The sequence below is a fragment of the Acinonyx jubatus genome, chromosome A2 (genome assembly GCF_027475565.1).
Source record: "Acinonyx jubatus isolate Ajub_Pintada_27869175 chromosome A2, VMU_Ajub_asm_v1.0, whole genome shotgun sequence".
NCBI lineage: Eukaryota > Metazoa > Chordata > Mammalia > Carnivora > Felidae > Acinonyx > Acinonyx jubatus.
The window spans coordinates 13,334,765-13,357,283 of record NC_069383.1 but is presented as its reverse complement, the minus strand read 5'-3'; the positions used below and the strand labels follow the sequence as shown (position 1 = coordinate 13,357,283).

Here is a 22,519-nt window from a genome sequence, read left to right as displayed (position 1 = left end):
AAAAATCCCAGGCCTATAGTTCTCCCTTTATTTGGGAGGAAGAAATGCTCAGTATGTTCTTTAACTGCATTATTAATTTTCTTTTCCCACACAGCTTACTCTTCCTTTATTTCACTGGTTTGTCAATAAATTCTTTAACTTCTTTAGGAGCACCTGGGTGGCTCAATAGGTTGAGCATCTGACTTGTGATTTTGGCTCAGGTCACGATCTCAGGTTCGTGGCATCGAGCCCCACATGGGTCTCTGTGCTGACAGCTTGGAGCCTGCTTGGGATTCTCTCTCTCTCTCTCTCTCTCTCTCTCTCTCTCCCTCTCCCTCTCCCTCTCCCTCTCCCTCTCCCTCTCCCTCTCCCTCTCCCTCTCTCTCTCTCTCTCCTTCTCCCCCTCTCTCCCTCTCTCCTTCTCCCCCTCTCTCCCTCTCTCCTTCTCCCCCTCTCTCCCTCTCTCTCCCTCTCTCACTCTCTCTCTCTCCTTCCCTTCCTCCCTCCCTCCTACCCTCCCTCCCCTGCTTACTCTCTCAAAATAAATAAACAAACTTTGGATTTTGCTCTCCTTGTCTGTAAAATAGGACTATTTCTTGTCCTGTGTTTGCAAGTTGTTGATGCAGCTGCCCTGAATTACCACGTGGGTCTGAGAACGAAATAACCAAACACACGTGCACAGCTCTGGCAAAATCAGACTCACGGGGTGACGGTAAAAATCCTCCCGGTCAGTGAAAATACTCAGGCCCGACCTCTGGTCTTCATCCTGCTTTTCCAGATCAGCAGCTTAGCACGGCCCTCGGCTTTGGCTGACAGAGTGCACCTAATCCCTGCTAGAGGGCCACGGCCCCTCCCGGGCCTGGGACACAGATGACTGTTACCTGTCTCTGGACTTTTACAAGAGAAATGATTTTCCCGTGTCCCTGCCGTTGTGCCTTTTCCTGTAAGTTAAACACTTTGCTTTCCTCCACCAACCATGATAGCCTTCCCTATTTCTCCGATTCGCATTTCCTTTTCCTGCCCAGACCAGTTTTCCGTCTCTGGCCCGGGCGGGGGGGTGGGGGGGGGGGAACACCTTACCGGACACATCGTCCACTTAATCCCCCAGGCAATCTCCCGTGGATCTGCAGGGGCTGAGGCTCAGTAAGGCTTCTCCATGAGCAAGGCCAAGTGCAGTGGGAGGGGCCAGGTGGTTTCAGCAGTGCTGTCCATCTCTGATGTTGCCAAAGGAACCAAGATCTTAGAAGCCCTTCATGCACTGAAAAGGGGCATAGAGTGAAATTTCCTGACCTGTCTAAGGGGGTGTAAGCCTACCTTAATCCAAAAGTACCCCGAGCTCTCCTCCGCCGCCCCCACCGCCTCCTTGCCCTTGACCACAGTAGAGAGTGGATGCAGCACTTCCGGGAGTCCGTCCAAATGGACTCACACATCAAGGGATGCTCTTCTCCATCTAGGAGGCAACTCCGGCCTGGCTCACGTGAGGGTCTGGGGCGGCGCCTGAGGAAGAAGGGCTGAGACAGGTGGCAGGACGACCAGGGCAGTTAGATCACGCGGTACGAGGTGGTGCCTGTGCAGCTGGCAAGACTGTGCCTCCCTCCTCACCTCAAGCTGGCTGTGGGTGCCCGCGCACCAAGCGGGGAGCCGGCTCGGGAAGCGGGGTGCACGTCTGAGTGCCGCGATCGAGTGATGCCCTCCGTGCAGCTTCCTCGGACACCGTCGTGATCGGAGCCATCTGTAGTGTGGCATGATGATGAGGCATTGCTGGCAGTTCACATACGTGACAGGAACGGGCATTACTTCTACCCGGTGCGGCAGGCATTCCGGGTCGGGCAGGGGAGGACAGAGGAGGACGGGTAGAGCAGGAACGTGCTCCGTGGGTGGATTTCTGCCTCTGCAACAGGGTCCTGTCCTGCCCCTTGTGCGAGCTGCTTTCCTTTGCCCCTCCCTCCCCGCCTCCAGCCAGCCTCCTGGGGGGGCTGCCAGGGTCTCATCCTCCGTGTCAGGTCAGGGAGCGTGGACCAAATCCCTCTTCCGAGGGGAGAAGGCCAGGGTTTCTCTAGCCTGACTGTGCCAGGATCTGCCGTAGCTCCCGACGGGGGTGACTGGAGTGACAGAGGAACAGAGCGGGCAGGGCGCCCTCGCGGTGCATGGAGACCTGCCAGGCATTTGTAGGCATGAGGCGAGATCACCCCGTGCTTCCACGGGTGTGGATGTGGTTAGCTGTCAGGTGCCCTCACTTCCACTCCCAGTCTCCCCCTCCCTGAGAGGGAGGAGTGCCCATGGCGCCCTCCAGGCTGTCCTGGCAAGCCCCGGGGCAGAGGCTGGGCAGATGGCTTGTTCCTGTTTGGAGCCCCATTGGTGGGGCTGGGGCTGGGGCTGGCAGATGGGCTTTGCACAAACTGCAGAGGTAGGCAGGGAACGGCAGGCTGGCAAGGCTGGGGCAGGGTGGAGGGAGTCAAGGACTAGCAGCGAGGAGGTAAGGAGGAGGAGGGAGGTAAGAAGGCTGGACGCCAGGGAGGGAGCGTGAGGCTGGTGGGGATGCCCTGGAGGGCAGTGGAGAGAGCCAGGAGGAAGCCGCACCTAGCAAGAGGCTGACAGGTGACAGTATATCTGCCCTCTCCCTTCTACTAACAACACCGCCTTTCCAGACGGCCCTCCTCGCCGTACCCGCATCGGCTTTGTGCGGTGGGGTCAGCGAGGCGTGGAACGGGGAAAGGCCGGACCTAGAAAGCTGGGCTGACCTGGGGTCCACGGGAGCTGAAGAGGCCTGCTCAGGGGCTCGGTCTGAGAGCAGCAAGTTTGGCTCTCCGCCCTGCAGCCCCACGTGCGGGGAAAGCTGAGCCCCTGCCAGCTGGCTTAGAGGGAAGGAACAGGACACCGCCAGCAGCTTCCTCCTCGCACTGGACCTCCTGGAGAGCCCCGTCAGCCCTGGAGGGAAGAGAGGGAGCACTCGGCAGGTGCAGCCCATCTGCTGAGCCCCCGCCCTCCACTAAAGGCCCGTTTCTTCCTGAGAGGTGACTGATGCTGTGGTTAGCACCTAGGAGCCATCCGGATCGGGGTTTGATGCCTTGTTCTGGTACTCAGTAGCCATAAGGCTTTCGGCAGTTGACTCCGTTTTTCAAAGAAGGATAAAGGCAGTTCCTGTTGCAGACCGTTGGGCCTGATGCTTGGGAACGACAGCGCTGCACCTGGCACAAAGGTGCATAAGAAATGACGCCGATTGGGACGGCAGTCTCTCCTTGTGCCTGCCAGCCAAACTGTCCTGGCATGCTTTTCGCACCTGAGGAGAGTTACCGCCAGGGGCCCTCTCTCCTGTACAAAAGAAGCTCAGTTGTGCAAGCTTGTCTGAAAAGGGTATGTTGCCTTCCCACCCCTGCAGTGTGCCACCCTCTCCCTTTTTACCCGGGGCCGGGATGCACCTTGACTGCGAGTTCTAGGTTCCGATGCTAACTGTTGCCCACTCGCTTCCCCACAGACCTGCGCAGGATGACCGCCGGCTTCATGGGCATGGCGGTGGCCATCATCCTCTTCGGCTGGATCATCGGCGTGCTGGGCTGCTGCTGGGACCGGGGCCTTATGCAGTATGTAGCAGGGCTTCTCTTCCTCATGGGAGGTAAGGCCTCAGGCTTGGGGAGCTGCTGGGGAGCCAAGGTCCTGGCTCCTGGGATTCTGGGAGAATGGCTAGGGGACACGCATTCATTCATTCATTCATCAGACATGTCTTGAGCTCCTTTTAGCCATCCGTCGCTGTGCCAGCTTCTGGGGATGCAAACGCTGATAAGATCTGGTCCTCAGCTCTTGAGGGGCTGACCGCCTGGTGTGGCAGACTGTGAGGTTATGGCACTGAAAGAGCGGTATCAGACTAGGGGTGAGCGTGAACTCAGAAAATGCTCAGGCCTTTTATGCAGATACTGGACTTTGGGATGGGAAGCAGGTGCTATTTGGGTAGTTCCTGTTTAAAAGCCCATCCTCACCTTTGATTTACGAGTCCTAAATTCTACCGTTTCCAAATAAGGCACTCTAAGGGTGGTAGGACCAGGCTAGACCTTTGTCATATCTGTCTCCCTTACTCTCTGGTAGTGTCATGGCCATTGAACTGATCCAGTGTCCTTATAAAGGATTATAGATACAGAGAACCGTATGGCTATGCAGGAGTAGGTTCCAGTCCACGGAAAGCAAAGTCAATCCACGCTCTGCATGCGCCTGTCTTCCCTGACGTCTCAGTCCAGACCTGAGGTTAACCGTCAGATACATTCCTCACAGTCTACTCCGCAAGAAGTGGACTGATGCACCGTGTGGAGCTAGGTGGAGGGGGAGCTGAGCTTGAATAGCAGGAATTAGACATATTTATGGGAAGAAAGGAAAGTGAGTCCTACAGATGGAAACGATGTCAGCTAGACTTTAGGCACCACATGCTTATGACCAGCTCAAGTTCCCTTTGTGAAGGGCCTGACTCCGGGTTGCTGAGCAGAGATGGCAGGTGAAGGACTGGGTCAGCCTGGGGAAAGGTAATGGCCATCCCTCTGGGTGCACGGAGAGATGTCTGGGGCTGGTGAGCTACCAGAGAATTGCAGGATTCGTCTTGGGGCCTGACAGTTTGCCCTTCTACCACTGAAGCACAGCCATTCTGAGCCAAAGACAAGACAGGGCTTTCCAGGGTGCCCCAGGCTGACGGAACCCTCTGCCCCCAGAGTCTGATGTCCCGTGCTTGCAGTCATGAGGGAGGGAGGGAGGGGGGATCCCTAGCAGCCCCTACACCCCTTCTTCTGGTCTCCCATGGAGACAGGCCCGCAAGACCTGCCGGTCCTTTTTCCGGGCCTCATGTCCTCAGTGAAGCAGGGGTCGGGCTCAGCCCCTGGCCTCCTCACTCCTTTTTCGCCACAGTGGAGACCTTTTTGTGTCCACCTTTCAGTCAAAATCTCCCATGGACCCTGAAATGTAAAAAGATAAAAGCAGAATGGCCCTGTTTGTAGTGAGTGTTCTCTCTAAGACGCTTTTGGTTATACAGAGATAGGCTCCAGTAAAACAGGGCTCTTCTAAGGCTCTAGAAAGGTCTCCTAGGAATTGGAGAAAAGCTGAGCAAACAGGCCGCAGGCAGAGCAGGAATCCTGGAGCTCTAGGCGCTGACACTCTTTCATCCCCACCCTTCTGAGTTGTTCCCAGCCCCCTCCGCACGCACTGCCTGCTCTCCGGGCCAGGCGCACAGCCCACATCCTGTGTGACTGTGCCGCGTCTCCAGGACTCTGGTGACCTCCTTCCCTGCGGCACAAGTCAGCTTCTAGACACACACACACACACACACACACAGAGAGAGAGAGAGAGAGAGAGAGAGAGAGAGAGAGAGAGAGAATGTGATTAGCCCATTTATCCTCTCTGGCCAGGTCACACACCATTGGTCAGGCAGTAAAACGGGCCAGAACTGAGTGACCATGGCTGGGCCAACAGCTTGTGACCGGAGTGGGGTCAGGGGCGCTTCCTGCTCCCCTGAGACATAGGTGAGAACTCTCCCAGGAGAAGGTGTAGGGGCAGAGGGAGGGGTGCCTGGAACCCTGCCCACAACCAGCAAGCCTGGGGCTCTGGAGAAGACAGTCTGAAAGCTTGGAATGATGAGGAATCAGAGGAATCCCTCAGAGTGGATGAGTGAGCGCATTGCTCACCTTGTGTTCTCAGTCACTGCACATTCCAATCACCTGAAAAGCCCTTAAAAACACTGATGCTGGGCCCTCACTGCAGAGCAGTCCAAGGAGGACTTCTGGGGGTGATCCTCATGTGCAAGCAGGGCGAGAGCCTGAGGAATAGCTGAACTTTCAAGCTCTCTCCGGTTGTAAAATGTTATGCTTCTAGGGATGAGCCAATTGGCCAAGACCTCTCACGATTTGTTTTCTTTCTTCCCTCCACTCCCGCACCTCTGTGACTGTTTCTCAAAGCCTTATGCGGCAAGAGACGGGCAGGTGCTACGAAAGGGCTTCAGTTATTCCTGTGGAGACCTAGCCGAGCCCTGGTTACTGAGGGGCTCAGCGAAATCTGCCTTCTAGGACACACACTATATTTTTTTTATTACGGCAAAATCATAGTTCATGATAAAATGTTAGCATCAAGAAGAGCTTCGGGGAAGTTGCTGTTCTAAGAGCTGTTTCTTGCCGACTGGGACACCGCCCTGGTTGGCGTTAACCCGTTCCCTCCAGCCTGGAGCTTCGTTCGCTGGGTCCATAAGTAGGGCTGTGTCCTCCCACAAGAGGCTAGGGAGAGAAGTGGTGTCCACACACCTCATGGGCACCATCGGGCCAGGCTCCCACGGAGGAGAACAAGGTCAAAGCCATGAAGAGCTGATCCCTTGAACAGTGGTCTTTTGGGGAAGCTGAAGCTCCCAAGGGTGGGAGAACACTCTCTTCTGCCTCAAGCTAGTGTCCTTTCCAACTAGGCCAGACACAGCCGTGGGGGGGCCAGATGCCCAGAGCAGCTGCCATCTCCTGACCCCGTGAATTTGGCTCGGTTAGGAGCTGGAGAGGGAGCCGACTGAGGAATAGATGCGGTCCTTCCCTGACCCTGCTCAGCAGAGAGATCTACTAGAGAGGCCCGGGTGTCAACCCCGAAAGATGCTTTGGCCTATAGAACCCCGTGTGTCAAAGAGCCCTTTCAGCACCAAACCCTCCCAGCATCTGACCCGTCCCTGGCCCCTGGGAATCAACCTTCTAGGATTAGGCTGTTGAGGTGCTTGGAGAGTCCACTACCAGTGACAGCCACGTCATGGATATGGCAAAACAATCAGTCACTCGGACTCCGGGTATTTGTGGCAAAAAGGTCTCACAGCCCTAGCTTTCCCCCAGATTGGCATTCCAGGCATCTGTACTGAGCACAGGCTGGTGCCCCAAGGATTAGATTGAGTGACAACAACAGCTGGTGGGGACCAAAGGCAGCATTTGGGCTGGTGCTGGCCAGGCAAGGGTGTGGTGAACAGGTGGAAGAAGAAGGGTCAGCAAGAATGAAAAAGGTAAATTTGGAGTCAAGAGTCCAAGATGGAATTTTACCTGATATTAGTTGAAACTACCAGGGCCAAATAAAAAACAAAAACAAAAAAAAACCCCAGAATTCCATTAACCTCTTCTCTGTTCCAACGCGAAGGAGGATGGCCCACCCTGGGCCCGACTCTCTTCCAGATTTAACTAGTTCCTGGTTAAACAGAGGGTACCCCGCACCTTGGGAAACAACTAGCAACAAATTGTTTAATTAACACTCAGCGCAGAGGAGTCAATTAATTAAGTAGGGCGAATTAGTCGGGCCGGGGGCTGGGGGCAGTGGGTGGGATCCAGTGTCCCCTTTGCCAGAGCCTCCGGGAGAGAATCTGGCCCGGCATGGCACGGCACCAACTGGGTGCAAGAAACTGCCAGAGCCGCGTGTCTTGATGAGTCATCAGTGGTATTCAGAATCACAGGAACAAGATGACACGGGGAAAAGACAGCGCGGTGGGGGAGCCTGGGGCGGCTACAGTTCCTTGTAATTCACCCACTGGGCACCCTCAGAGCCACCGCAGGGCCCACATCCACAAGATGAGTGTGAACTTCCAGCCTACACCCCACCCCCGCCACACGCCCTCTCACACACTCCTGGGGGACATCCGCCCTCTCCACCACCACTCAGGTCCAAGCCTCTGTGAGCTTTTTGCTAATCCTGGAGCCTCCTATCTAGATGCCGTGACGCCACCCTGGCACCCAGCAATCAGTCCTTCGCAGAGTTAACATAATGCTTTTATAATTTTTTTTTCAACGTTTTTTATTTATTTTGGGGACAGAGAGAGACAGAGCATGAACGGGGGAGGGGCAGAGAGAGAGAGAGACACAGAATCGGAAACAGGCTCCAGGCTCCGAGCCATCAGCCCAGAGCCCGACGCGGGGCTCGAACTCACGGACCGCGAGATCGTGACCTGGCTGAAGTCGGACGCTTAACCGACTGCACCACCCAGGCGCCCCTAACATAATGCTTTTAAAACTGTGAGTCAGGTATGTCACTTATCTGCCACCAGTGCTCCAAAGGCTTCTTCTAGTCAAAGTGAAAATAAAATCCAAAGTCTTCACCCTTTTTTAAAAGCAGTCTTAGCCAGCTTGGGCTGCTGTAACAAAATACCAGAGATTGGATGGCTTACAAACAACAGAAATTTATTTCTTCCTGTTCTGGAGGCTGGGAAGTCCACGATCAGTGTGCTGGCACATTCTGCATCTGGTGAGAACCACTTTCTGGTTCACAGGCTGGTGCCTTCCTGCTGTGTCCTCAGGTGGCGGAAGGAGCCAGGGGGCTCTGTGGGGCCTCTTGCATGAGACTGCTGATCCCAGTCATGAGGACACCACCCTTGTGACCTAATCATGTCCCCAAATCGCCGCCTCCTAATTCTATCACCTCAGGGGTAATATCACCACATATGAATCCTAGGGGCAACCAGACATTCTGTCCTTAATGGAAGCCCATATCATCTGGCTCATACTATCCCCCCAGCCCTCCCTTGCCTGCTTTCAGGTCAGTCCAGCCGCCCGGCTGCCTTTCCTGGAGCACACAGGGCTTTGCTGCAAGGCCCTGGGCTGACTGCCGCCTTTGCTCACAGCGTCCCCCCTGCACGGGCCTCCTGGCTGGCTCCTTCCTCGGACTCAGACTCCAGCTTAAAAGTCACCCCAAGAAGGGGCTTCCTTGACCGCCCAAATTCATGGCGCCACCTAGTCACTCTCTACATTTTCATTAATTCAACTTTCTACAGCACACTCAGGGCTTTCTGAAATGTTTGTTGTTGTGTCGTGGTTTCAGTTTTTTTGTTTGTTTTTTAGCAGCTTAAAGCAAACATGTATTGTCTCACAGTTTTTACAGATCAGAATTTCAAGCACAGCTTAACTGGGCTCTCAGCTCTGGGACTCACAAAACGGCAGTCAAGGTGTCTGTAGCAGGGGCTCTGGTCTCCTCTGAGCCCAGGGTCCTCTTCCAGGGTTCACAGTGTTGTGGGTGGGATTCATTTCCCTGCAGCTACAGAATTCTAGGAAGCTTGCATATTCGGGGCCAGCAGGAGAGAGGCCCGGACTTCCTCCCTCTCAGACCTTCAGATCCCCTTTTTTGTTTTAATAGATCCATTGTTTAGATTTATAATTTTAGATTTACAGAAAAATGGAGCAGACAGTAAAGAGAGTTCCCGTATTACCCTCTGCCCCTGCGCATGGTTTCCATTACTATTAACATCTTGCATTAGCATAGTCTGTTATAATTAATAAATATTGATAAATTATTATTAACGGATGTCCACAGTTTATTCAGATTCTCTAGGTTTTTACCTGATATCTATCCATCTAGTTGTCACATCTCCTTAGGCTCCCTGGGGCTGGAGTCATTTCTCAGACTGTCCTTGTTTTAATGACCTCAGCAATTCCACAGAGCCCTGCCCATCCATAGAGCAGTCTGGCCCCTCTGCTGGAACTTGCCTGATTTTTGTGCGTGATTAGGCCGAGTGGTGGGTTTGGGAGGAAAAAGGGCAGAGGTCAAGTATCATTCCATCACATCGTGTTACAAGTACAACCTGCCCACGTGATTCATGACACTGCCCCTGATCACCCGGTTGAAGTCGTGTGTGTGGGTTTCTCTACTGCAGAGTTACTCTCTTTTCCCTCTGTCCATACTCTTCTCTTTGGAAGGATGTCACCAGGCACAGCCCATCCCTGAGGACTGGGGAGTTCGACTCCCTCTCCTTTAGGGCGGAGTATCTACTTAAGTTATTTGGAATTCTTCTATAAGGGAGATTTGCCTCTCTTCCCCACTTGAAAATTTTTTCAATTTAAAAAAATTTTTAAAATATTTGTTTATTTTTGAGAAAGAGACAGAGAGTGAGTGGGGGAGGGGCAGAGAAAGTGGGAGACACAGAATCCGAAGCAGGCTCCAGGCTCCAAGATGTCAGCACAGAGCCCGATGCAGGGCTTGAACCCACACACTGTGAGATCATGACCTGAGCCGAAGTTGGACGCTTAACTGACTGAGCCACCCAAGCGTCCCTCTCTTTTCCATTTATAAATTGATCCAGTCATTTATTTATATCAGTGTGGACTTGTGGATATTAATTTTTTACTTTGGTTTATAATCCAATTCTAGATTTGTTTTAGTGCCCCAGCTTCAGCTTTGGCCATTGGGAACTCTTTCAGGTGGCCCTGTGCCTCTTTGACATCAATGTGGGTTTTGGTTGTTGTCTTGTTTTGAGGGGGTTTTTGAGCCCCTGTTACTTTTTGGCATACCACAAGGTACTCCAGGCTCATCTATGTTTCCTGCCCAGACCTAGGATGAGCCATTTCTCCAAGGAGCCCTGGTTCCTTTTATTGGACAATGGTATTAGACACCAAGATCTGGGCCCTAGGTGTCTGCAGTGTGTTTGTTCACTGCCTCTCTCCCCCACTTAACATGTAAGCTCCAGAACCTTGCTCACCTTGTTCTCTAAGGTATCCCCCCAAGTTGAGAACAGCGTCTGCACTCTCAAATATCTTTTGAATGCGTGCATTGCAAAAATGAATTGTGTGTAACAGAGAGAAAGTATTTTGTCTCAGTGGAACAGCTATCCTTGAAAAAGTACGCTGCCTTATTTTCTGTTCCTGGTCTAATCTGCTCCCCCTCTGGGGGATTCCTTATCCTCTTTCTCTCTTTATTTGAACAGTCCCAAGGTCTCTATACTTCTGTTATAAAATGTCTTAAATTCCCTTTGGAAGTAGGGTATGAATTGTACTTGAATTCATGAAGCGCTTTGTCTTTAATGGGGGCTCAAGAGTGCCAAGAATGGAAGGAACTTTAGAGACCATCCACTGTGATCCACCGTCTGTGTCTCTAGATCAGAGTAGTTGTGTCATTTGTCCCAGGCCCCCCAGCTAGTGAACTGCAGCACTGGAGCCAGAGCTGGCCTGTGACAGAAGTTCCTCCTGCTGCATGGGCTTTCGGCTGCGTGTTGAAGGTCCACATGACCCCGGGCCCCACACCCATCTTCCCACCCTGGCACGGCTCCAGGCTGTGCTTCTATGCAGGTTCCAGTCCCAGAATCTCACTCCATTCCCTTTCTTTTCTTCCTTTCTCAAAGCACAAAGGGGCATCTGGAGGAGATCATGGCCAGAATGGAGGGCACAGGTGGTAATGGGAAAAGGAAATCATTAAAGGTCCTTTTCCTACCACCTGTGACCAGTGTGGCCTTTTCTACCTTCCCAGTCAGCCAAGGGGAGCGAAGAGAATGCCCTGAAGGAGCTCGAGCTATCAAGTTTGAGTGATTGCAGTGGTTTGCACACCAACGAGGCCAGATGTCACCCCTTCCACTAGGCTCACCGGAAAGCGGTTCAGCTGTACAGTTAACCCCCAGATACTCCTCTTCTGATAGACAAAAACCTTGATAAAGGCCCAGCAATTCTGAGAACTTACAAGCCTAAAATGGAAAGTCCGAGGCAATAGGTGTTTTTCCTGGGGGACTATGGCCATTAGGTGATGACGTGATTTGGGGGATGCCCACAAAGTACAACAACATCCAGGGCTCCCATCAGCCTCTCCCCACTGTCACTCCTAGTTCCAGCACTACTTAGAAACGTGGCTAGGACTGCACCTCTATAAGTCCCAGAGGCACCGTGCCTCCAACTTCATGACCGTGGGTTATTACTTCATGACTCATGGGTAAGAAGAGGGAGACCATATAAATTAGATATTCTGAGTTGGAGGAGAGAGTAAATTCAGTAACTCAATGACTTACCATGCTGCAAAGCTTATAAAACCCTCAGTAAACAGTAGCTGTTACTGTTATATGTATGCCCTAAGTGAAGTCCATTCTAATAGGCAGAGAAGTATCTATAATCTACCGTGACCAAACAAGGGCATAAAACCCATCTACTTACCCTGCGAAACTGCTTTTATAGGTTCATGTGAGATTTCACTAGATCATCACAACTCTCCTCTTGGCTTTTTGTCTTACAACATTTCCTATAAAATCCTGAGCAGAGATTCACAAACTACTTCATACCCTGGAATAAATCTTGCCTTTTGGAAGGTGCATATTTGAATATTTATTAGCATTTGATAATTACATTCACAACAAAGACATTTGAGGGAGGAGACACATTGCCAGGGGGATTAAGAAATGACCTACACATTTACCTAATGTAGAACGAGTGGCCAGGATTAATCACTCCAGCAACCCAGGCAACAGAAGGGCTTCACTTTCACCTGAAGAACTAGAACAGATCTGAAGGAGTTCCGTCCTTGCTACCTAAGGGGACCTGCCTCCATTATAGATTTGCACTTCAGAGGAGACTAGTAAGCAGCCTTGGTCCTGTAAACCCAAGTCTGGTCAGTAAAGGCCGTACCAGGATGCCTACAACCTGCCCACCAAACACTCAGCAAAGCCACGGTGCTACATAGTCTCCAGAACTAGGGGAAGCTTTGTCATTAAATTCCCGGAAGGGAATGCTAAGACAGAAAGCAGACCCTAGAAGGAGGTGGAAAGTAGGGTGGACGGTGAAGGTATCTATGAGATCTCATGGGAGGAACCAACCTTCGTCTCTTGGATGTCCCTGTGCACATGTGACCGTGAGCTACCTTCCTTCCATTCCCCGCCACCAAACTAAAGTTTTCTTTGTTCAGGAAGTAGAATCATGCAACTAAAAGGGAAAATTATAGTTTTGTCATGAAAAACTAGTCCAGGACTAACGGAGCCTTGGACTGGCCTTGTGACTTACGAAAGTTACTTAACCACCTTTCTTGTATTGCTTCAACTTTCTCATCTGTAAAGAGGACTAATGATGGTACCTACCAGAAGCATAGCAGTTGTGAGAATTCTAGAGTTCACTCATGTGAAGGGCTTAGGACAATTCCTAGTGCTGTTCTCAAAAAATTTTGAGATATTATTGTTTTAGCTACTTTTTTTTTAAACAGCCACCTTCAATGACACACTGCTCTGAACAGTCTTATCCCATCACTGCCAGCGCCATGCAGAGACACATTCCATGGATGATAAAGATAAAATTGCTTGAACAGATCATGCCTCTCTGGTTAATCACCACCTTACTTATTCAATAAATTTTGATTGCCTTTGTGACAGACACTGTTTATGTACTTGGGCTAGAGTGGGGAATAAGGCAAAGTCCTCATGGAGTTTACATTCTTGTTGGAGGGACAGATAAGCAAGTACTGTAAGTATATAATATGTTGCCAGACGATGGGATGTTTCTGTGGAGAAAAAGAAAGCTGGGAGGGAGGAGGGGAGTGATGGGGCATTGCTGTAGACGAGGGGGCAGTGGGTAGGCAGAAGGCCTCTCAAGCCTTCACTGGAAGTCTTCCTCTTCCATTGAATGGAAGTCTTCCTGGAAAGACTTGGTGGATCAGTCCTTGCAAACAGCACAGCAGATGCAAGGGACTTGGGATGGAAATGAGCCTGGTGGGTCCAAGGAAGTTAAGCAAGAGGACCGTTGTAACAGGAACCGAGTGAGATGGAGGTATTCCCTCAAACAGAGAAGATGTAGGGCCTTGGAGGCAATGCTAATGGGTTTGAAGATCGAGGGGGCATCATCCCTCATTCTGGCCTTCTTTCAATTTCACAGATTGCCCTGGGGGTTCTCCCCTAGGTGATCACTTGATATTATGTGGCTTTTATCAGTGAGGTGGCTTCCTTCTGGGGTGCTGATAGCTAGAGCTTCTTCAACTTCCCATGGCAGTTCCTGTGAGTGGGGCATGATGTCTGTGCCCCAGGGTGGCCAGGTAAAGTAGGGGGACTGTCACATGCCCCTGAAAATGTTGCATTGTCACACATCTGGAAGCACCCCCCTCCCCCCACTCCCGCAACCAGGACCAGCTGTATAATTTGTGGGGCCTGATGCAAAATGAAAACTTGGACTCCTTATTTAAGCATTACAAATTTCAAGATGGTGACAGCAGAGCATTAAAACAAGCACACAACTATGCGGGCTGCATGCCCAGGAAGCCAGCTCTGCCTCCATCACTGTCCCACACTCACCCTCCCTGAGACCCGGGCATGGCAACCCTTTGCTTCAGGGGCTCCAGAAGGTCTTGAGAAGTCAGGTCTTCCCTCTCTTCTGCTTACAGTACCTTGTTTTCCCTAATTTCAGGCCAATTCTGCTTTGCTTAAAATCACCCCTGTTCTTTGATGACCAAATAATCACATAGACATGTGCTCCCCTTTCCTTAATCAAAAGCTGGCTCCCCAAGCATTGCCCACACAACTAGCATTGCTGCTGGTAAGACTAAGCTGAATTTGTTGCTTACTACAGCACCTTGCAAAACTGGGAGGGTCTCAGAGCAGGAAGGTAAGGTCAGAATTTACTGAGAATTAGAAGTTTGCTTGAAGGCCTTTATTTCAGTGCAGGTGTTTGATTAAGATTGGTTGAAAATACTGATGATGTCTAGAATTGATGGAAACAGCAGGGTTGAAAAAATCTTAAGAGCCCACACTGTCAATGTTTTCAGTGGAAGTTGATGGATCTTTTGTGAAGTTCCTGTAATGAATAATCAAAACCAGTCAGTTACAGGGGTGCCTGGGTGACTCAGTCGGTTGAGCTTCCACCTTCGGCTCAGGTCGATCTTGAGGTTCATGAGTTCCAGCCCCATGTCGGGTTCACTGCTATCAGGACAGAGCCTGCTTCAGATCCTCTGTCCCCCTCTCTGCCCCTCTCCCGCTCGTGCTTGCTCGCTCTCTTAAAAGTAAACATTTTTTTTTTAAATGTAAAAGGGCATCTGGGTGGCTCAGCCAGTTAAGTGTCCGACTTCAGCTCAGGTCATGATCTCACAGTTTGTGAGTTTGAGCCCCACATCGGGCTCTGTGCTGACAGCTCAGAGCCTGGAGCTTCCTTGTGTCTCCCTCTCTCTCTGCCCCTTACGTGCTTGCTCACTTGCTCTTCCTCTCTCTCTCTGTCTCTGAAAAATAAATAAAACATTAAAAAAAATTTTTTTTTAATCCTACGCGGGCAGGACAGACCCAGAAGTGTAAAGGAGACAAGGGAATATAGCAAAGTTGGGTTAGACAGTAAGGCATGGTTTTGGTTCAGTGTCTAGGCTGAGTATGGGGTGGGCGATTGGGGGTCTCACTCAGAATGAGTGATTTCTCTTCAGCCTGGTTCCTTCCTGACTGGCCTGCCTCTGCTGACACAGACATGCTCAGACATGTCTGAGTTATCCAATGAGTATAGTCCAGAGTCAGGTAAGGAGACTGATGTCCTAAGGTCTCCTCCTATCATGGTAAGAAGACCCTGTTTTTCCTGGGGTAGAAATAATCACATTGCTGCCCTGAATTGGGGGTCTTTGCTTGAAGACAATGGACTGTTACAAGAATGGGATGGGGGAAGGGCAGGCAGGAGAAGAGAGAGAGGGCAGGGTCGCTGGAAGACCATCTCTATTACTGAGGTGGCATGGGGGTGGGGTGGGGGGAGGGTTGTTGAGAAAGAACAGATTTCTCCAACAGCCTTTTCAGTGGAAACAGAAAGACCCAGAATGTGGTGGTGACTTCACAGTGCTTGATTGCCATGGAAACTTAGGTAATTTCTAAAGCAGCTTCAAAAGCTTCCATCCCTATGGCTCTTCTAGGATGTTCTTACAGAGGTATGCAAGCTTCAGAGAAAGGGAACTTGTCAGGCAAGCCTCTGGCTCTTGAAATGAATCATAAATCAAAGAAAAATGCTGGTTCCTGAAATAAACGGAGAGACCCCTCCTAGTGGGCATAAAAGCTGCTCCTGGGGAAACAAAAGGGAGGAGCAGATATAAATGAGGAATTTCCTCCCTCCTGCCCTGGGGGGTTAAGGACAGGTGAGAAGCTGCAGCAGAAATAGCCAGACCCAAGAAAGGGAGGAGGGGAGCTCTGTCCCCCCCCAGGTGTCTTGTCACCCCCACTACTTGGATGGCTGAAATGCACTGTGTGAACACAGGAGTTAGGGTCCCCATGCTCTCTGGGTACCCAAAAGCTGACTTGACCTGGCCTGGATCAGTGAGCTGGGGGGCAGGGCGGGCAGGCACACCTGTGAACCCAGGGCAGCGTGCCCCTTGTGGATGGGATGGGGAGGGGCTTGACAAGCCTGGACTGTTCAGCTCTCTGCACCTTAGCGGGGGGGCTGGCGATGGCCTAGGGCATACCAATGGGAAAGTGATTCCAGAAAGGCCCTAAAGCATTACTCTGGAAAGGGTTTATGAAGATGGCCCCAGAGAGGGTAAAGGAATCCTTTCCATCCTAACAGAACTTGGGCTTTGGGGGGGGACAGGTGGGTAATGATGTGCATTTTATTCCCAAGTATAAAATAATTGGAGAATGAGGGCCTGTGTGAAGCTGTGCTACCTCCCAGACATTCTGGAAGTCTCCTGATTTCAAATACACTTTCCTGTTATCAGATCCTGTCCCATACCACATGTCTTGACCTGGGCTTTGGAAAATACACTCTCCCTATCTATAGAAGCCATCAGAAGATCAAGGATGTCCAAGATGTGGCTGTGAAAGAGGGGAGCCCATTGCCACATTAATGAACCATTAGAACCCGTTCAGTGTGAATTATTCATTAAATAAACAACCAGTTGTTAAGTACCCGCTAAGTACTAGGGTTCTAGGCACTGTGGATGATAAAACAAAACTCAGTGTCCTGGGGTTGCTCACAATCTTTGAGAAGAATCAGACACCTAGGCCAATTAGTGTAATAATAGAGCTGTTTTCCTTTTAATGACAGACACCTTTAAATTGAAAAATGTTAAAAACAAAAGAATTCTGTGTCTGGATTTTCAGCAGCGAAGAAGACAAGGAGACTTCAATCTATCCACCCAGCTTCTTAGGGAAGAGGTGCTGGCCACACAGAAAAGGGCAGAAAGGGGGTCACTTATGAGTTGGGTGACACTTGCAGTTCACGGAGCTCCAAAGGGAGGGGATAGTCTCAGTGGACCTTCAAACCACCTTCAGAGGCAGGTGGAAGAGGCAGACCGGGGAAGGGAAAGAGCTCACATTTCAGAGCATCTCTGCCATATCCTCGGTAGATCTTGTTCCACCGTTATTTCTTTGCATCTTCCCATCGGCCCTAATTTTGCATCTTCCCATCGGCCTTCCCAGGCCCTAGAACTGGGCCTGGAGAACCACAAAACAAGCACAGGGTCAGGCGATTAAGTAAATGGTAGAACCTTAAACTGAGGTCTTCAGACTAATCCCCGCTCTTTTTTCTCTGTTTCTGGGACGCGTGGAATTAAAGAGAAGGATACTTGGTGAGCCCACCTGGGACAAAACAGCAGCCTGAGGAATTAACCAGCAAGGCAGATGCAGGCTTCCTGGCAAGCCTTCGTTTATACCCGAGACGCAGGGGTCCTCCTTGCCCCTGCCAGCAAGGCGGAGGGCTCCTCTTTGCCCCCCACCAGTGGCAGGCAGGTGTTTGTTGGGGGGCAAGACAGGAAGAGAGGGGTAGAGAAGCCATGAAGGGAGTCACTTCTACTACCAAAGTGTTACCAATAGCATCAGGTCCAGATGCGATGAAGGTTAGCCTCAATTTCACCATCTGCAAAATAGTACCTGCCTTCTAGGATTGTGCTGAGAAGTAACTAAGGAGTGGAACACATGAACATGGTCGGCCTGTAATAATAGCACTTCCTACGTTTTTACTCATCTGTGCTCAGTTTATCACCGGCTCTACCTTCTTTGGAGTTGCTAGTGCTTGCTTAGAGAGTTTAAGTACCTTGCCTGAAGTCACATAGTTCCCAGACCAAGGATTCCACCTCAGATCTATTCAACTCTGAAGCCTGGGTTTGTACTTACCATGCACTGCTCTCTCTCAAATCAAAATTAAGTTGTTGACACATTAATGAGCCTCCAGCAGCTCATCACCTGATAGGGTAAGAGCTGACTCCGTACAGACCTCTTGTCATGGTAGATGAAGACTACTGTTCTTGGCGGGGGTGGGGGGGGGGCAGAAAAGATGAGCCTGATTCTGTTCAAGGGATGTTTCCTAGAGGAATAGGAAAATGAGTCTCTTTGGCTGAGGGCCTTACCTTTTCATATGCTCTGAGACCAAAGACAAAGCTTGGGGCTCATGTAGCAAAAAGAATAATCTTATCACTTCTATAGCTCTGCACCAACCTCCCTCATCTCTTGAAGTCTGGTTTCTGTTCCCACCATGTCACAGAAGCTGCTTTCTTGGAGACCTGCTTCCTCCTGGCTGTTCTGCCCGTCACCTATCCTTGAACCTCCTCTTGCTGAGCTCCTGTGGATTTACCTGTCTCTGGTTTTCAGACTCTCGTCTCTTGTCTTACATGACAGCACACTCATGACTTTTCCTTTTTCCTGGGCCTTTTCTGCTTCCTTTGCTCTTTGCTTCACCTGTAAATCTGACCTTCGGTGTTCTTTTCTTTTTCCCTACACACATGCCTCCTTGGCACCAGTATCTCCTCACACAGTGGTAATGATCTCTGCACAGACGAGCCTGGAAATTGTATGGAATGGCCTGTTCTGAGCTCCAGCCTTGTGTTTCTAACTGTTCACTGGACATCTCCACCCTTCTGGACACTCAAACATGCCTAGGACTAGACTTGCACTTTTTCTGTGTATGGTATGCATGTGCTTTATGTTTCTGGCCTATGTGTTAAGTGCCCGGCTTACTGCAGGTGCCTGACAAGTATCAGCTTCTGTCCTTTCCTTTCCTCTAATGAAATGAGCTGCTTTTCTTGCCTTCCTCAGCACGGGGAGTCTCCCAGTCACTTCTGAGTCATTGTTCACTTTTGCAGTGTCACCCGTACCTTAGCAGCAATTGTCAACATCTGCCAATATTTCCTGTGCTGTATTCTGTGTGGCTTTTTCATCCACATCTACTCCCCGAGTGCCACCGGGGCCCTTCTTACTAAGGCAGTGTTTGGTGGTCACTCAGCCCTTGGTGCACACCTCTGACCCACCACTGAGTCACCAAACTCCCAAGTCTCCATTTTCTCATCTGTAAAACTGAAACAGAGCTGCCTACCCTCTGTGGTTTTTGTGTGGATGAAATGAAATAGTATACAGGAAAAGCAATCTAGCAGAGGAAAAGTATCGCATAGATGTTTATCTCTTCTACTTGCCACTTAATTCAACTTTTACACCACTCTGCCTTTCTAAAAATACACCTTGTGGGGCATCCGGGTGGCTCAGTTGGTTGAGTGTCCGATTTGGGACTCAGGTGAGCTCAAGCCCCACATTGGGCTCTGTGCTGTCAGCATAGAGCCCGCTTCAGATCCTCTGTCCCCCTCTCTCTTTGCCCCTCCCCCACTCGTGCTTTCTCTGTGGCTCCATTTCTGTCGGCAGCACCAGCCGGGAGTTGAACGTTGACCACAGTCTTGCCTCAGACTCCATTTCAGCCACATATCCTGGGCTTCCTCTAGACCACTTGCCGTTGCCCACCTCCAAGCCATCTTGCTAGGCCTGCCGATGGCCTCCACTTCCTTGAGGCTCAGTGTGCACTCAGCATCTTCTAGAAACTTTTTTTTTTAATATGAAATTTATTGTCAAATTGGTTTCCATACAACACCCGGTGCTCATCCCAACAGGTGCCCTCCTCGGTACCCCTCACCCACCCTTACCTCCCTCCCACCCCCCATCAACCCTCAGTTCTCAGTTTTTAAGAGTCTCCTATGTTTTGACTCCCTCCCTCTCTAACCTTTTTCTTTTTTTTCCTTCCCCTCCCCCACGGTCTTCTGTTAAGCTTCTCAGGATCCACATAGGAGTGAAAACATATGGAATCTGTCTTTCTCTGTATGACTTATTTCACTAAGCATAACACTCTCCAGTTCCATCTACGTTGCTACAAAAGGCCACATTTCATTCTTTCTCATTGTCATGTAGTATTCCATTGTGTATATAAACCACAATTTCTTTATCCATTCATCAGTTGATGGACGCTTAGGCTCTTTCCATAATTTGGCTATTGTTGAAAGTGCTGCTATAAACATTGGGGTACAAGTGCCCCCATGCATCAGCACTCCTGTATCCCTTGGGTAAATTCCTAGCAGTGCTATTGCTGGGTCATAGGGTAAAACTTTCTGAATCAGCTTCACTAAAACCAGACTCTGCATCTGAACTCAGACATCACTTTGTACCATTTTGATGGCACTCACCTCATTATGAGTATCCTGGGAGCAGAAATCTAGATAATTTCCTGTCTCCCCTCTGGGTCAAAGTCTCCATGGTAGCAGGGGGCCGCTTCCTTATTGGCTCCTCCTGTTGTCATTTTGCTCTTATTTCATTTAAAAGAGAGCATGCGCGCAAGTGGGGGTGGGGCAGAGAGAGAATCTTTAGCAAGCTCAGCCCAATCTCACGACCTTGAGATCATGACCTGAGTCAAAATCGAGAGTCAGATGTTCAGCCAACAGAGCCACCCAGACACCCCAGCTCTTCCTTATTTTAAACCTTAGGGGCACTTGGCTGGTTCAGTCCGTTGAACATCCAACTCTTGATTTCAGTTCATGTCATGATCCCAGGGTCATGGGATCGAGTCCCACATCAGGCTTCATACTGAGCATGGAGTCTGCTTAAGATTCTGTCTCTCCCTCTGTCCCTATTCCCTGTTTATGCGGTCTCTCTCTCTAAAGTAAAACAAAACAAAACAAAACAAAACAAAACAAAACAAAAACACCTTAATATGTTTTCTCCAAACTTTGACTTTTTGGACTTGGGTCCTTTCTGCTAAAGTAACGTAAGTTAAAGTCAGGACCATCTTCCTTCAAAGGTCCTTCAAATATTTGAAGACAGCTCTATTGCACTTCTTAATTATTTGCTTTACAAACTAAATTCAACTCACTAAACATTAATTGAGTGCCTACTGAATGCTAGTCATGTGGTAGCACCCAGGACATACATACAAAAACATGGATGGCTCCTGTCCTTAAGGGCCACCCAGGCCGTGGTGGAGGCAGATGACCGGTGCCATAGCAGAGGGCCGGTGGGTGCACAGAGAAAGAGGATTTTTCTGTGCTGAACACTCAGGAGCAGCCTCAAGGGGAGGTAGTGATTGAGGCCAAAGGAAGAATCAAGTCAACTTGCCCTTACTGTTGTCCTCAAAGGGCTTTCATGCCATCGATCACCTGAGCCTGCACAGAGACTAAGAGTTGGCCACTTTCCAGAAGCAGTATGCCAAGTTTTTATCCCTTCTCGTTTAGGATTTCACATGTCATTAATACATTTCCGTTTTTTATATATCTCACTGTAACTAAACACGGTCGTGAATGAAGCAAAAAGAAAAAAATCCCTTTATCTAAAAATGCTTAAGCTGCTTTATGTGAAGGTAAAATATAAGTCTAGTATGATATTTGATCCCCTAATTTTGGCCGTGGCTAGAGAGGAATGCCAATAGCTGTGTCCTTCCCACTTCCCCCGCTAACAAAACCTAGGAGCTTCTTAAAGATTCGGCCACTTTTCCAGGCTACACTTCATTTAATGAAACTACCCCTTCGGGCTCAGCTCTTAACATTTTCAGACAAGTTCCATTGCAGTCACATTTCCCAGAAGCCTCTGGGTCACAGCTGCTCCTGGTCCCTAAGTTAGTATGGCCAAGGGGAGGTTGGACAGTGTTCTTTCCTTTGATCTCAGCATTCCCATCAGGGTCCATAAAGTAGGAAGCTTCTCTCTTCAGGAGGACAAGCTACCTTTCAAGGCTCTCTTCAAGTCCCAAGAGAAGAGGGGACTGACTTCTCTGGTGTGGTTGGGTCAAGAGCCTGAGCTTGTGGGATCTTAGCACCACCTGGGTCCTCTGCCCCTGCTTGCTCCTCCATATGGGCAGAATTCCTGGGTTGAGGCCCCAGGCCCAGGCTGGCATCAGGAGGCTCACCAGTGTGAGTCAACACTTCTAGGTGAGTGTATCTGCTTTGTAAACCTCCATGTTCCTCTAGGAAAACCATCCTAAAATGTCAGTCTGAGGGAAGGTACAGGTGCACTTGAATGTGGCCACGGTTGCCATGCTAGCCTTATAAAGCCGACATGTTTTTGCCCTGTCAATCTCCTTCCTGTGACTCTTTCCTCACTAGAGTATGGATTCATCAAGCAAAGATGAGTAATTATCACTCTCCAAATCTCCACGAGAAAAGAGGAAAAAGAGGTGCCCAGGCTGAGTCCTGTTTATGAGCCAGGAGATGCTGGTGGGAGGGAAGACCCCTTTGACGGGCTGGGATCCACACTGAGCTCCTGCGGGTCCTGTTCTGGCCACCAGCTTCCTCTGTCCACTGGTTTTAGTTTCTGGCCAACTGGGAAGTTACAAAGAGTCTTACTGAAAGAAAGTTAATGCTGTGATCTTGATTCGTTGCCTTTCTTGAGCTGCCCACCCTACACCTCATAGAAAACCTCTGTTCCTCCACCGAAGCTCAGCCCTCTAAGTGGCCCAGATAAGGAGCAAAGCCATGTTATGGCAGGTTATGATAGGTTTTCCAAGTTCTCTGAAGAATTCAGCAACAAGAGTTTATTGCCTGAGCCGTGAGTCTGTGTGGTACCCAGAACCTCCTTGGGGCTGCACTTAGTCATGACAGGGCTCCTCTCCCAATCTCATCATCTAGTCAATAAGTCTGATTGAATGAATCA

At 50.1% G+C, this 22,519-nt stretch overlaps 1 protein-coding gene across 2 annotated transcripts in view; it reads left to right on the top strand.

Moving 5' to 3' along the window:
- Positions 1 to 22,519, top strand: part of TMEM178B (transmembrane protein 178B) — a 356,181-nt gene that overhangs the window by 318,007 nt on the left and 15,655 nt on the right. The window contains exons 3-4 of one of the 2 annotated variants that reach the window (XM_027075620.2): positions 3,455 to 3,592; positions 12,124 to 14,237. In XM_027075620.2, coding sequence (XP_026931421.1) covers positions 3,455 to 3,592; positions 12,124 to 12,206 — 221 coding nt within the window. In that variant the 3' untranslated portion in view covers positions 12,207 to 14,237. Of the gene's footprint in view, positions 1 to 3,454; positions 3,593 to 12,123; positions 14,238 to 22,519 lie in introns of those variants that run through there. The other variant, XM_027075619.2, reaches the window with a different exon arrangement.